Source organism: Lynx canadensis, chromosome B4 (genome assembly GCF_007474595.2).
Source record: "Lynx canadensis isolate LIC74 chromosome B4, mLynCan4.pri.v2, whole genome shotgun sequence".
Taxonomy (NCBI): Eukaryota; Metazoa; Chordata; class Mammalia; order Carnivora; family Felidae; genus Lynx; species Lynx canadensis.
Window position 1 is genome coordinate 5,033,488 of NC_044309.1, and position 15,713 is coordinate 5,049,200.

Here is a 15,713-nt window from a genome sequence, read left to right on the forward strand (position 1 = left end):
TCTTATTATGTTTTAAAGAGAGGCAACTAATAGGGAAAATTTTTCAAGAATTTGTGCCATTCAGTTTGTATTATTCAATTTGTATAAGATAAACATTAGTTTCAGATAAAGAATAAACCAGGCATACAATTTGAAATATTACCTGTCTATAAACAAAAGAAATTTAGGTATACTAAAAACAGCAAACTTCTTTGAGAAACCAAATTATTTTAAAGCTCATTCGAAAGGATAAAAACAATAGGACAATCAAAAGAATTTTTTTTGAAAACAAAAAACAAAGTTTCAGCTTTATGCAGCAAATATTAAATTGTACAGTTATATTAATTAACCCACAAATTAGAGGGGAAAAAAGAGACCCATATATAAAAATGTAATATATTATAAAAGTTCAAATAAAAGGGGAAAAGATAAATGGTATTGAGGGACAAATAAATAACCATTTTAAAGATTTTTTTAAATGTTTATTTGTTTTTGAGAGACAGAGAGAGAGAGCGAGCAAGCGAGCATGAGCAGGGGAGGGGCAGAGAGAGAGGGAGACACAGAATCCGAAGCAGGCTCCAGGCTCCGAGCCGTCAGCACAGAGCCCGACGCAGGGCTCGAACTCACAGACTGTGAGATCATGACTTGAGCCGAAGTCAGACGCTTAACCAACTGAGTGACCCAGGGCCCCCTGAATAATCATTTAAAAAAATAAATCTCAGAGCAACTGGGTGGCTCAGTCGGTCGAGCGTCCGACTTCGGCTCAGGTCATGATCTCACCATCTGTGAGTTCAAGCCCTACGTCGGGCTCTGTGCTGACGGCTCGGAGCCTGGAGCCTGCTTCGGATTCTGTGTCTCCCTCTCTCTCTCACTGCCCCTCCCCCGCTCATGATCTCTGTCAAAAATAAACATTAAAAAAAATTTTTTTAATAAAAATAAAAAAATAAATCTCAATCTCTAGATCTCAAACAGGATAACAGAAAGGGCGCCTGGCTGGCTCAGTTAGCAGAGCATGAGACTTTTGATCTCAGGGTCACAAATTTGAGCCCCACATTTGGGTGTAGAGATTACTGAATAATAAAAAAAGTAAAGAGGCTTAATCTCAAACAGGATAACAGGTAAATTAACTTATAAAATAGGTGAATTTACTTACACAGTGAAAAAATAAAACTATAAAACCAGTGATAGCAAATATCAGTATTTGTTAACCTTGGGGTAAAGAGAAAAATTTTAAACATACCCTTCCAAATCAAAAAGAATAAAAAGAAGATCAACCTATATAACTACATGAAAATTAAAAGCTTGTGTATGAAAGAAAACTATAACACAATTACATATAAAGCCAATCACAAACCAGAAAAGATATCTTCAACATTCATTAAAAGAGTATTTATTCAATAGCCTTTATAAAGAGCTCTTTCATATCAATAAGGAAATATTTTAAAACCTCAAAAGAAAAATATACAAAGCATAAGGCTGGCCAATTCACTAAAGACTATGAAAGCCGGGGGTCCTGGGTGGCTCAGCCTAAGGTTAAGCTTCAGACTCCTGATTTTGGCTCAGGTCACGATCTCATGATTTGTGGGATCGAGCCCCATGTCAGGTTCCACACTGACAGCACGGAACCTGCTTGGGATATTCTCTCCCTCTCTCTCTCTGCCCTGCCCCGTGATGTGCGTGCATGTGTGCACTCTCTCTTTCAAAAATAAACTTTAAAAAATATATATATATAAGCCAATAAACATCTAGAAATCATTTTACTCTCAGAAACTTTTTAAAAATCCATTATTTTGCCTTTTGGTATGACAAAGTGACAAAAATTAAAATGAGTTAATATTTACTACTGATAAAGGTACTAGGAAAGGTGCAGCCTCACAGTCTTTTGGTGAGAGTCACAGTGGGCAATAGAAAATCAAAGCCTTAAGAAGTTACTGCCTTGATCCCCACACTTCTAGGGCTGTATAGTGAGGTTCAACACACACACACACACACACAGCCTGGCAAGTCATATACCAAAATATTCACCATAATTCTAGATGGTGAGATTCTGGTTATATAAATTTTACTTCCTTTCTGCTTATCTGTGTTTTCTAATTTTAATAAAATGATTTCATTACTTATGTAATTTGAAAAGTGCTTATAATTTACTTCAAAAGAATTTCAAAAAGGTAACTTTAAATTTCAGAGAAAATTCAAAGATCTTTCCATTAAAAGAAACTATAGGGGCACCTGGCTGGCTCAGTCGATAGAGTGACTTTTTTTTTTTTTAAACACTTACTCATTTTTGAGAGACAGAGTGTGAGCAGGGGAGGGGCAGAGAGAGGCAGACAGAATCCGAAGCAGGCTCCAGGCTCTGAGCTGTCAGCACAGAGCCCCATGTGGGGCTCGAACCCACAAGCTGCCAAATCATGACCGGAGCCCAAGTCGGATGCTTAACTGACTCAGCCACCCAGGTGTTCCTGAATGTGTGACTCTTGATCTTAGGGTTGTGGGTTCAAGCCCCATGCTGGGAGTAGAGATTACTTGGGCGGTGGGGGAGGGGGGGGGTGGGGAACGACTTAAAAAGAATGAAAGCAAAGAACTGTAGAATATAAATTGAAAACCAAAAAAAATAAATAAAACACCAAAAAAGGGAAAGGGTGGCTCAGACTTTTATACATGGGCCGTAGACTTCACACCAACAACTTGGTTTTTTGATGTCATTTCAGAAAAAGGCACTAATACCATAGCAATTTTGCCCTTCTAATTAAAAATGAGAAAATATGTGGAGAAAAAAGTTTTAAAAGCCTCCAAACTAGAAAAAACCCTGTTTCTGAAGGCCCAGTTATCTAAGACCATCACCAAAGCCCCTTAAGAAGAGTCTGTGCCACATCCTAAGTTTGCGCCTCCAGAACCAACTACAAAGGAGTCACCCTCCCCCTCCATTTTTATGGACTCCAGATGCCTCTAATGGACCATATTATACTCACCAAACTGTTGCCATTCAACGAAATCTATTTTCACATACCTGGAATAATACTCTCTGTCAAGAGTTAGTTTCTACTTTTAAACCAGATTCAATGGCATAAATTTCAGTTAGAATTCTTTACCATTGGCCATAAGGAACTTAGGAATTAAGTCAACATTCCAGTCTCTTCCTCTCCCCATTGACGCTGGTGGTGCTCCTGGTATTTTAAATCTCTTGTATAACTAAAACCAAAACAAAAATTACCCATAATGTAATAAAATTTTCATTATGCTATGCAACTATTCAATGTAACAAGGGCATGTCATTTTTTATCAGATAAAATTTTTAGAGAAGTTCCAATACACACCTAATTAAATATATTACTAAACTAAGGAATGATAAATATTACAGGGGTAGTATTTCTTACTAGCAGGAAAGTAATAATACAAAACAACTTGTCAATGACACATAGCTCTGTAGATATACCCCTTATTTGTAGAAATCTTTTTTTAAATGTTTATTTATTTTTGAGAGAGTGCATGCACGAGCAGGGGAGAGGCAGAGAGAGAGAGGATCTGAAGCAGGCTGAGCTCGAACTCACAAACCATGAGACTGAGTCACCCAGGTGCTCCTGTAGCAATCACTTAAACTCATTCTCTCCTGAATAAAAGGCTAACAAAAGGCTTACTTTTTCTTTACTGTTTATTTTTGAGAGAGCGCACGCATACGCGCACACAAGTAGGGGAGGGGCAGAGAGAGGGCTAACGTGGGGCTCAAACCCACAAACCGTGAGATCATGACCTGAGCTGAAGTCGGATGCTCAACTGGTGCCACCCAGGCGCCCGAAAAGGCTTATTTTTGCTTCTGTAGTGATGTAAGGAGTTAAAACTAAATTCTGGATTCTTCAAGTCAAACAAGACAAAGTTAGTTCCAGTTAATTTATAATGTATGTAAGTGAGTTGAGTAGGAGATCTAGATAAAAAGCAGCTTTCAAGGGCGCCTGGGTGGCTCAGTCAATTAAGCATCCAACTTCCGGTTAGGTCATGATCTCGCAGTTCGTGAGTTCTAGCCCCGCACTGGGCTCTGTGCAAATAGCTCGGAGCCTGGAGCCTGCTTGGGATTCTGTGTCTCCCTCTCTCTCTGCCCCTCCCCTGTTCGCACTCCCTCTCTCTCAAAAATAAACGAAAGAAAGAAAAGAAAAGAAAGGAAAAGAAAAGAAAAGAAAAGAAAAGAAAAGAAAAGAAAAGAAAAGAAAGAAAGAAAGAAAGAAAGAAAGAAAGAAAGAAAGAAAGAAAGAAAGAAAGAAGCTTTCAGTCTAAAATTTGGGAATATTCATTTGAACTCATGGGTTTTATTGTTAATGTGGAAGTGAATAGACAAAGTTGGTATATATTTACTCATAAAAATCCCCAAGTCCTTGAGTATATTCACTGGGGGAGAAAAAAGGCAGCTTGCTCACCTTATTGAAGATTAATAAACGTACTAAGTGTAGAAGGAATGGTGCCAACGTATCACTCTACGGATTATTCTCAATGGAGAGATGTGGTGGCCGTCACCTTAACTAGGGTCAAACTTAGCATCATGAACAGAGGGGAAATCTAGACATTATGTGCCTCTGATATGATGCAATATGAGGTACACAGCAATGCTTTCTTATTATCAACTAGCTTGAACTTTTCAAAAGGGAAAACAAGTGAGGAGATTTTTGTAGATTAAGAGAATAAAGAGAAACCACACCAAAGGCAATGTTTAAACTGGTTCAAAAAAAAAGAGGGGCGGGAGGATGCCTGGGTGGCGCAGTCAGTTAAGAGTCCGACTTCGGCTCAGGTCATGGTCTCATGGTTCTTGAGTTTGAGCCCCGAGTCGGGCTCTGTACACACAGTGCAGAGCTTGCTTCGAATTCTCGGTCTCCCTCTCTCTGCCTCTCCCTGACTCATTCGCACACACGTGCTCTCTCTCAAAAATAAACATTTAAAAAAAACAAAACAAACAAACAAAAACCACCACCATACACAATATAAGACATTCTTAGCATCAGTGGGCAATTTGAGTATGATCTGGATATTACGGTTAATTTTCTTAAACATGATAACGAATGATACCATGATTACATAGGAGAATGTTATTCTTAGCCAGTGAATGCTGAAAGATTCAGGTCGAGTATCATGATGTCTATTACTTCTAAGGACTCAACCCAGTAACAAAAAAAGACAAAGCAAATATTGAAAAATGTCAGCCGCTAAATCCAGATGGAAGGTTGATCCATTGTTATTATTCTTTCAACTTTTCTGTAGGCCTGAATACAGAAAAATTTTTTGATAAAAATATGAAGTCTATTTTATCAGTCATTATTTAAAGTAATTGGTGATGTCTATAGATCTCCTATAAAATACAGTACAGCTCATATCCATGCGTGTGGATGTTGGAACAAACCTCACAGAGAAAAAGTTAGTAAAACACTTTTTGTGTGTGCTTTAAATATTTATATATTATTTGTTTTATCACTAGAAGAAGCAAAAATAGAAGAGTTGATTAAAACACATAGGTACAAATTAAAAAAACAATAATGAAATGAATATCCATTTTTAAAACACTCAGATTAAGAAATAAAACACTACACGGTGATCAAGGGCCCTTGTGGGCACCTCCACACTACATCACTCTGCCTTTCCTCACCCTTGAGGCATCTGCTCTCACGATTTTTTTTTTTTTTTAGTAAAACACACTTTGGAAATGCTTCCTGTGCCCATGCTCTAGAAAAGTAGGAAGCAGGGCAGTAGAGCAAAAGGGACTACACCTTTGGAGTCATATAACCTAGGTTCCCAGCCCTTCTCTGGGGTTGTAACAACACAGACTATTTTGTCACCTGAAAACTGAGGATAAAAATACCTCTTCAAGTAACTAGGAGAATACATAAAACCAAGTGGGAAACACTGGCACTGTGCTTGGCATATATCAGATATCCATCAGGAGTCTATACCTTTAGCTTCAAGAGATAACGGGTAACTGCTCCAAGGTGGCAGGAAAGGTCACAACTTAAATTTCTACAAGCCCTAAACTAGCAGCCCCTTTTGAAAAAATAGGTTACAGATAATCTATTTAATAAAACAAAATTAAACCTATCTATAAGGAGTGAAATTGAGATTCACAAGTCAAAGATTCGAAGAATGAAAGGCACAAGTAACTTAATACTTACATCTTCCAGAGGTGTTATAGATGCACTCTCTCCTCCATAATATGGGTTTCTATCCATGTGAAGAACTTTCTTTCCGTTCACTGACATTATACCTGACAGGATGCATTCCTACAGGAAAAGCATAAGTATCTTCAAAAGAAGTAAAGCATTACAGCACGTTTTGAACATTACTTTTTTTTTTTAAAGCCCCTCATTAAACATTCTTTTAGTAATTAATACTTAGTATGTACAATATATGACTTAAGGACAAAGCCCAAAGTGACCAGGGTTCCAAGAGTGGTCTGTGGACCCCCGTGGGCCTCAAGGTTAGAACTATTTTCATAACACTAAGACATTATTCACTATTTGTCCACTGCGCTAGCATTAGCACCAATGGTCCAAACCAACGGCAGACAGAACGAATTAGGACAGTAGCCCCACTCTGCACTACTCGTTATATTCGCCACCACCAGGTATTCAGTTTTAAAAAAAGGCTGGCTTACTCAAACATGTCCTTGATGAAGCATTAAAATTACCTTTGTTGGAAAAAAAAAATTACCTGTTAAGTATACACCCTTGAATGCCCACCATTTTATTTTAATACTGTGTGACAAAATGGGAAGTCCACATAAGGTAACTCTGGCTCAAGGAAAACCATTTGTGCAACTGATGTGTATGCTGAACTAACCACTTCTTTGTTCATGGGTCATCTTTTTTTTTAATTTATTTTGAGACAGTGCCCGTACAAGTTGGGGAGAGGCAGAGAGAGACAAGAGAGAATCCCAAGCAGGCTCCAGACCATCAGTGCAGAGCCCAACACGGGGCTCAATCTCACGAACCATGAGGTCATGACCTGGGCGGAGATGAAGAGCTGGATGCTTAACAGACTGAGCCACACGGGCACCCCTCATAGATCATCATTCTTATTTGAAAGAACAACTGACCAATAAACTATTACTCAGACCTAGATATATGTCAGATGCGGTTTCAGATTTCATACTACAACAAGTATTTAAAAAAACACAAAAACCTGCCACTAATATTTTGGTATAAATCAAAGAATATCCACAACCATGTGGAAGGCTATTAGAATACTTGTCCCTGTTCCCACTGCACATCTGTTATGAGGCTTGATTTTCTTCAGATACTTCAGCTGGTATCTGACAAAAGTCTGAACACCAAAGCAGGTGAAAATTCAGCTTTCAAGCCAGACATTAAAACTAGACATTCTGCCCATTAAAGAGATGTGCAGAAAATGTAAAACAATAATACTCTTCTCACAATGTTTTTGTTTTGGAAGATACAGTTATACTTCATAAAACTTATTCATGTTAACACGTAATGGGTTTATCATTACTATCTTCAAGTGAATTAATACAAATTTTTTAAATTTCTCAGTGTTGATTTCTAATGATAAATATTGATAAACATAACCACTATAAACAAAACTCTTCAGGGTCCTTAATTTTTCAGTGTAAAAAGATCCCAAAGTCAAAGAGTTTGAGAACCAGAGCCCTAAAGGAAGCATCCAGAACAAGCACTAGTAAGTGGCAACAAATAGAGAATTATAAACGACTACTCTCAAGAAAAAGGTAAATGAAACATGAATATACTAAGATACACCATATCAAGACAGAGGGGGAAAAGGAAAAAATTAAAGAAGAATATGATTAATGAATTAATGAGTAGAAACCCAGAGATGGGATACACATTCACTCAAAACCTGTAGCATGGTTTTGGTGATCAGGGCTTTATCTTTTTTTTTTTAATTTTTTTTTTCAACGTTTATTTTTGGGACAGAGAGAGACAGAGCATGAACGGGGGAGGGGCAGAGAGAGAGGGAGACACAGAATCGGAAACTGGCTCCAGGCTCTGAGCCATCGGCCCAGAGCCTGACGCGGGGCTCGAACTCACGGACCGCGAGATCGTGACCTGGCTGAAGTCGGAAGCTTAACCGACTGCGCCACCCAGGCGCCCCAGGGCTTTATCTTTTAAAAAGAAAAAGGAAATTCCATGTATCATCACAAATCCTGGGGCTTTTCAAAATTACCCCAAAGACCCTACATAGCAGAGAACAATCTCACTCCCCTAGAAGTCTGACTCTGATACCTTATTTTAAAAATTCTTGGGGCGCCTGGGTGGCGCAGTCGGTTAAGCGTCCGACTTCAGCCAGGTCACGATCTCGCGGTCCGTGAGTTCGAGCCCCGCGTCGGGCTCTGGGCTGATGGCTCAGAGCCTGGAGCCTGCTTCCGATTCTGTGTCTCCCTCTCTCTCTGCCCCTCCCCTGTTCATGCTCTGTCTCTCTCTGTCCCAAAAATAAAAATAAAAAACGTTGAAAAAAAAAAATTTAAAAATTCTTAAGTATTTCAAATTTTATTCCACAATATATCTATTCGTTTTAGTATTTTTGAAAGGTTTTAAGTTCTTATCAGGTTCAAATTTCACTTTACGAGGGTGTATCATTTCTTATTTAGATCAAGAACCAAAACACTATGAGTGCTCCCTCCAGAAGGCCACTTCATGCCCTGTTCCGTTCACAACCACACCCCCCACCCCTCCTGATGATTTCTAAGAGCAAAGATTTGTTCTGCTGGTTTTTAAACTCAGAATAAATGGAATCATGCAGTATACCTTTTTTTGTATATATACCTTTTATCCAACATTATGTTTACAAGATTCACCCATGTTTTGTGTGTTCTTGAAATTCACTTATTCTCACTGCCACAGAGCAGTCCCCAAGGTACAAGAGCCAAGTCCAGCCTGCACGCGGTTTTCATAAAGATTTACTGGGAAACACCCATTCCGATTCATTTACATAGTGTCCACGGCAGGTTTCATGGTCCCACAGTAGAACCGTGGTTGTGACAGAGACTGCATAGCCGGCATAACCTAAAAGATTCACTGTCTGGACCTTTACAGAAGGTCTAACCCTGCAAGCAGTGGATGGATCTCAGTGTGTGCTTCCCATGTAGCATCACCCGCGAAGGGCTGAGAAACGTCAATTCTAAGCAGGTTCTCAGACTTCACTTTGCATCCACATCACTTGGAGGGCTTGTTAAAACAGATTGTGGGGCTTCCATCCCCAGAACTGCGTTGGGGCTTTCTCACCAGGCTGGGAGCGTGCCTTTCTCACCAGGCTGAGAGACCACTAATGAGGCTGGTCCAGGACCAGTTTCAAGAACGGTTATGAAAGCACCGCCGCTCCAAACTCTAACAAAGGTGAGAATCAACTGGGGATCACGCTAGGCAGGGGTGCCTGGCTGGTAGAGCATGAACTCTAGGTCACGGGGTCACTGAGTTCGAGCCCCACGCCGGGCTTAGAGCCTACTTCGACAAAACAAAACCGAGGATCATGCTGGCCTGCAGGTGTTGCTTCGGCATATCCAGCGTGAGGCCTAGCCTTCTGCACTTCTAGCAAGCCCTCAGGTGTTGCAGAAGCAGTTGGTCCAAGGACCACGGTTTGGGTAACAGAGCTGTAGAGACTTTAGTTGACGGGCATCTGGACAGTTCCAGTTTTTGACCATTACAAATATTCTCAACGTGTTTTTATTATGTATTTGTTGGATACATATCAAGGAAAGCACAATTGTGTTCAACTTCAGGAGATACTCCCAAACAGCTTTCCAAAGTGATTGTACTAACGTACACTTTTGTCAGCAGTGTGTGAAAGTTGCTGTTGTTTCAAATCCTTGCCCAACACACTTGTGTCTTTTTAATTTTAGCCCTTCTACTTAGGATGTGGTTTAATTTGCATTTCCTGACAACTAATGAGGTTGGGCACTTTTTTATAGTTTAACTGATAATTAGTATCTTCTTTTGATAAGTACCTACTCAAATGATTTGCCCTTTTTAAAAACGGGCTTCTTCTTACTGCTATATAAAAGCTCCTTTCATATTCTGGATAAAAGTGCTTTATTAGTTATATACATTGCAAACATCTTCTTCCATTCTGTGGCTTGCCTTTTCAGTTTCTTAACGACGTCTTGATAAACAGAACTGAAGACATTTTCCAACCCTAATATTACCAAAAGCAACTCACTTGTTCAAAACACAAAATCCAAAGCAGCACTAACATAGACGGCTCAACATAATACATGAAAGTAAAATAAAACTTACTATCTCAAAAACAGGTTAGGGCACAGATAGAGGAAGACTAAACAGTCCTATTTCCAGCCAACAAAGGCAGACTTCAGAGTTCAACTTTTGGGAGCAAAAACACAGCAAGCAAATCTGCATGTTGCATGTCTTCTATATATAACTTCTCATGCTCCCCCGCAAATAAGCATGATCCACTCACTGGACCATGGCTCTAAAGCAAGCACTAAAGGTGGAGGCCTAAAATAAAGGCTCAATAATTTGAAGATTCACTAAAGTCCAAAGAGCTGATAATAACTACCTTTAAAGGCATCGCGTGTTACAGTTGTTACAGGAAAAACAAAACTACAGCAAAAAACACCAAACAGAAAGTAAACGCACACAAAAATGATTAGGAAAACAGGTACCTAAAAACCGATACTGAAGAAAAGTCCCTTTTGAAACCCACTTACCTAGAAATATGAAGAAAATGTTAACTTGAACATTTCTGAATCCACTAATCTCAATGATATATGCTTTACAGCAATAACAAAAAAAAACACTGTTTTCAGCAGAATGTTCCTTTAAATGTCTGTCCCTTAAATGCATCTCATTAAATGCTGTCAGAAGATAATTTTTCTTGAAATTGGCTCTAATTATATGTTTCCTGCTCAAAATCCTCTCCCACTGCTTAAAAAGTTCAAATTTCTTAGCCTAGTACATTCAACCTTTTTACCAACAGGCCTTCTTTCCAACCTTATTTCCCAATCTGCCTCTTCATACCTTCTGTTTGAGGCAAAATAAACTTCCTATTCCTTCCATACATCCTGTTCTTACTACCAACCTATCCTGCTCACTCTGCCTAGAAAATCATTCCTCCTGCTCAAAGCCTACCAATATTTTAAAAAGTCAGCTTACATACTTCCTTCTTTATGAAGGTTTTCCTGATTCCCCTGTCTGAATTCCCACGTGTAGCTCTATTACAGCTCTTAGTACTTTCTCATAGCAACTCCTACAGTTACCGTCCTCTATGAGAAGCTATTTGTTTATAGAAAGTGCGTTTACCTCTTTATTGCCTGTAACTGATCACAACAGTCACAGTTTAAATAACTGAAATCGGGGAAGACATTACTCCATTAAGAGTCTTCGGGGCGCCTGGGTGGCTCAGTCAGGTAAGCCTCCGACTTCAGCTCAGGTCATGACCTCACAGTTCGTGGGTTTGAGCCCTGCATTGGGCTCTGTGCTGACAGCTCGGAGCCTGGAGCCTGCATTGGATTCTGGGTCTCCCTCTCTCTCTCTCTCTCTGCCCCTCCCCCGCTTATGCTCTGTCTCTCTCTCTTCCAAAAATAAATAAACATTAAAAAAAAAATCTTTAGGGCGCCTGGGTGGCGCAGTCGGTTAAGCGTCCGACTTCAGCCAGGTCACGATCTCGCGGTCCGTGAGTTCGAGCCCCGCGTCGGGCTCTGGGCTGATGGCTCGGAGCCTGGAGCCTGTTTCCGATTCTGTGTCTCCCTCTCTCTCTGCCCCTCCCCCGTTCATGCTCTGTCTCTCTCTGTCCCAAAAATAAATAAACGTTGAAAAAATTAAAAAAAAAAAATCTTTAAAAAAAAAAGGGTCTTTAATCAGGTACAAGGAGAAGGAAGATAGAGGTAAATGTCGATTATCATCTATGTGAGCCAATATTTACCTAGTGGTTTTTCAAACCAAGTATCTCACTACTACCTCTAGATGCTGAAATGCATCTGATTTTATTTCTGTTCTATTGGGCCAGTATGCTTGAAACGGATTTAAAATACAGACTGCAAAACATTTATACCTTCCAAAAATAAGACATTTGTACATATTGGCCCAATGATTGCTACTGCAGTGAATAGAAAGTCCTTTGTGAACAAAACTCTAACAGAGCAATGGCAAAGATTTTCAAAGAGCAAATCTGAGAAGCAATTTAAGATGTTTAAATCAGATATAAAAACTCCTCTTTTAAATCACAAAATTTTAATAAAGAAAAAAGGAGAAATTACATCTGGGATGTAAAATAATTTCTAAATATAGAATACTGAGAATACTGGTTAAGTATCACTAGAGTACGTTTCTATTCATGACCCTCTACCAGAATTATTATGTAGAACAAAACAACATAAATACCTCCTCGAGGCACCAACAGCTGTGGAACTAGTTACCCTTTTATATACTATTTTTAAGAAAATTCAAGAATTCACTGCCAAACCCAAAGTCAATTAGAAGCAGCATCTTAGGTGGTCAGATGAGGTCTACACACGCTGCCATCAAAGAAAAGTAAAGGTCACCTTAACAGCAAAGTAAGGGAGGAGGAAGCAAATGAAAAGCAGACTGAAGCACTCACTCACTCACAAAGGCAAGCAGTCTGCGACTATTTAGTAAGGAGGGCCAAAGCTTACCAGGTGTCTCAGCAGCTTCATCATGTCACGGCATGACACAGTGCTTAATCCTCAGGGTGTGAAATCTTAGTTATCAAGTAAATTATGTTCCTTAGTTTGGTAAACAAGTTGTGATGTCATTTGGAGCAGCTTTTATCAGAAAGTTGTGGTTCTTTCTTTAAAGGGAGAATCAATCCTCAATTCCTCAGAAAATTCAGTTATATGGAATATTCCCTTTCTCCTAGACACAGAATGATTTTGTTCTAAGGTATACATTTTGTGTCTTATTTATTAAAGTTACCAGCAACATCTGTGGATCACTATGACCTTCATTTTAGAAGGAACAACTGACACAAAACAGTGCCAACACTAGGCAACAAACTCCGGCACTTTCTTTAAAAGTAACAAGTTCACAGCACTAAAAGTACTTGACACACTGCCCTCCTGCGATATGTGGTACCCATAGTTGATTGCGTATGCCTGTTTGCAGGTTCTTAAGCCTCAGGTACTAAATATTTAGAAGCCAAAAATTAAGAAAATTAAGTGGTATGTTCACTCCAAATACTCGGCCAAGCGTGATTTCAGGGTTTTTAACTTTGGTGGTCTCATCTCACTTTGAGCAGTCCTGGTGTCACTAGAAAAAAGGATACAAGATTTACCATGGTCAAATCATCCTGCCACCGCCACTCCCATCAACGAGCGTGGATGCTCTGAATGGAGAGAATTCTCAAAGAACATCTGAGAAAACAATGTAAGAAGGCTCACAGGGATTAAAGCTATCACAGCTGTAAAGTGAGGGCAGAAACTGGTCTGATTTCTAGTTAGGCATGAATCTACCACTCATCAAAAAGACCACAATCGACCCAAATGAATGTTTAAATTTTTTTAATGTTTATTTATTTTTGAGAGAGAGAGACAGGGAGACACAAAATCCGAAGCAGGCTCCAGGCTCCGAACTGTCAGCACAGAGCCCGATGCGGGGTTCGTACTCACAAACCACGAGATCATGACCTGAGCCCAAGTCGGCCGCTCAACCGACTGAGCCACCCAGGCGCCCCAACCCAAATGAATACTTAAAATGCATCATCTCCACTGGGTCGTTATCCAGTACGACTGTGCTATCTCTGACACAAACTGCTGCTTCCAAACCAGGCATGTAGAGACCTGCAAGATGGATTTGCACTCGTTCGTCCACGTCCAACGGACCTAATCAAGAGCAAATCTGAAAGAGCAGCAATAACCGCAGGAAAACAGAACGGGCTCTTACAACATGCCGGCAGCAACGGTCCCCATCCCCATGGGCAAAATCCGCCACAGACCACAGAGCTCAGCTTGGAATCCCAATCAGACGCTTTAAAAACATTCACAGAAGAAAAACAGCCGCACAGCTTGGACACTTTAAAATCAGACACTTTAAAAATATTAATTGAAGAAACATTAACAGCAGGTGGGCCTGTTCATTTAGGCATCCTACAGTTGGCCAACTCACCACCTGGAAAGAAATTCAACCGAAACAGGCACGTTCAAAACAACCCGGTAGTTTCCTAGGTCAGTGGCCTCAGCTATTTGGTGCTGCTTCTCAGCCAGTCACACGTGGGTCTCGACCGGCCAGTAGTAGAGAACGTGGCCTCTACAGCCATCAATCCATCACCAATCCATTTCTTAGGGGAAAGCCCCGAGAAGCGACAATGGAGGCAGGGAACAGACCGAACAAAAGGAAAAGGTGGCAAAGGTCAGCTGAGAAAGCATTCGATAGACAAGTTTTGAGCAAACTCATTTCCAACTCTACAGATGCTCAAAAAGTGAGCTGCGAGGGTGGTGAGAAGGAAGGCATAATGCCTCTCATCTGAAATGGGCGCGGAGATAAAAGGCTAATTTTTCTCCCCAAACCTAAGTTAACCGAACTGTATCCAGCACAAAACAGCGACTGTCCAAGGACCTGTCACAAAATCTTCTGCCTAGCTCTGGCAGGCAAAGACGGATGAGTAGTAGCGGCTGAAGTCTAAGTAGGAAACGCAAGAGTGGCCTCCGCCCTCCCCCACTCTGCCTGGTGCTTTTCCGTTTCCAATCGGGAGAGGCCAGCAACCCATAAAGGAGGTGGACGAGTACCGATCCCCAATCGGGCTTCCCCCCCGCCGAGCAAAGCGGAAAAACTGTCCTTTTCCAGCTGGACCGGGTTTTCCATCTCCGGTCTCTCGATTCACGTTTAGGGCCGTGAGCCCGAGCAGCTGGGCACTGCCGCAGGCCCGGACTCGTGGGGACGCGCCGGTCGCCACCCGCCCCAACGCCCTGCAGAGCAAGGCCCCCAACGACGACCAAAGACCGTGTGCACAAGGACAGCGTGCGAGACGCAGGCCCCGCTGGGAGGTCGGCCCGGGCAGAAGGCGGCGCGGCCGGGCGGGGTGGGCCCGGGCCTCGTGCGGCCGCGCGGGCGGCAGGGAGGGGTGGGGAGAGGGGGCGCGGGGCCCGCCGCCCGGAACTCACCGTCAGGCCGGTGCCCAGCACGATCACGTCGTACTCCTCATTCATGGCGGGGGAGGACGAGCACCGAAGCCCAGGAAGGGAGAAAGCGCAAGGACTCGAGGGGCCCGGGGCTACTCGACCACCCTGAAGCGACAGGGGGAGCGCTCAGACCGGTCTCGGGGCCCGACAAAAACGGGAAGCCAGGGCTAGAGGCGAAACGGAGCTGGAGAGGAGGGACGCCGGCCGCCACCTCAGACGGGAAGAGAAGAGCGGGGCAGGGAGGGGAGGGAAGACGGGGAAGGGAGGGGAAGGCGGGCGGCGACTGGGGCCTCCGCAGCCGGGGCGGGGCTTAGGGAAGGCGCTCGGAGGGCCGTCGATCACAGCCTTCCCGCCCTCTCATTGGCTGCATTCCGTCGCCCGACCGACTTTCTTCCTCTCTCACGTCTCGCGAGAAGAGGGCGGGCTGTGCCTTTAGCGGTTCCGGTCTTCCGCCCGGCCCGCTGCCACCGTGGTTGGGGGCGGAGGGGGCGGAGGGCGTCCCCGCGCCTGGGCCCTTGAGGTCGTACGGCTGGGAGCGCGCCGGCGGTCGGAGAGCGGCGGTCCGGTTCGTTGCTCCCGCAGTGGTGTGGGAGCCGAGGCGCGCCCAGGGCCCCGAGACCTCCCGCCGCCCTTGGACTTT

General features: G+C 42.3%; 1 protein-coding gene across 1 annotated transcript in view; it reads right to left on the reverse strand.

The window, feature by feature from the left end:
- Positions 1-15,353, reverse strand: part of GDI2 (GDP dissociation inhibitor 2) — a 34,376-nt gene extending 19,023 nt beyond the window's left edge. The window contains exons 1-3 of the mRNA XM_030322165.2: positions 15,056-15,353; positions 6,123-6,230; positions 3,069-3,168 (exon numbers count right to left, since the gene is read on the reverse strand). Coding sequence (XP_030178025.1) covers positions 3,069-3,168; positions 6,123-6,230; positions 15,056-15,100 — 253 coding nt within the window. The 5' untranslated portion in view covers positions 15,101-15,353. The remainder of the gene's footprint in view (positions 1-3,068; positions 3,169-6,122; positions 6,231-15,055) is intronic.
- Between the last annotated feature and the right edge of the window lie 360 nt (positions 15,354-15,713).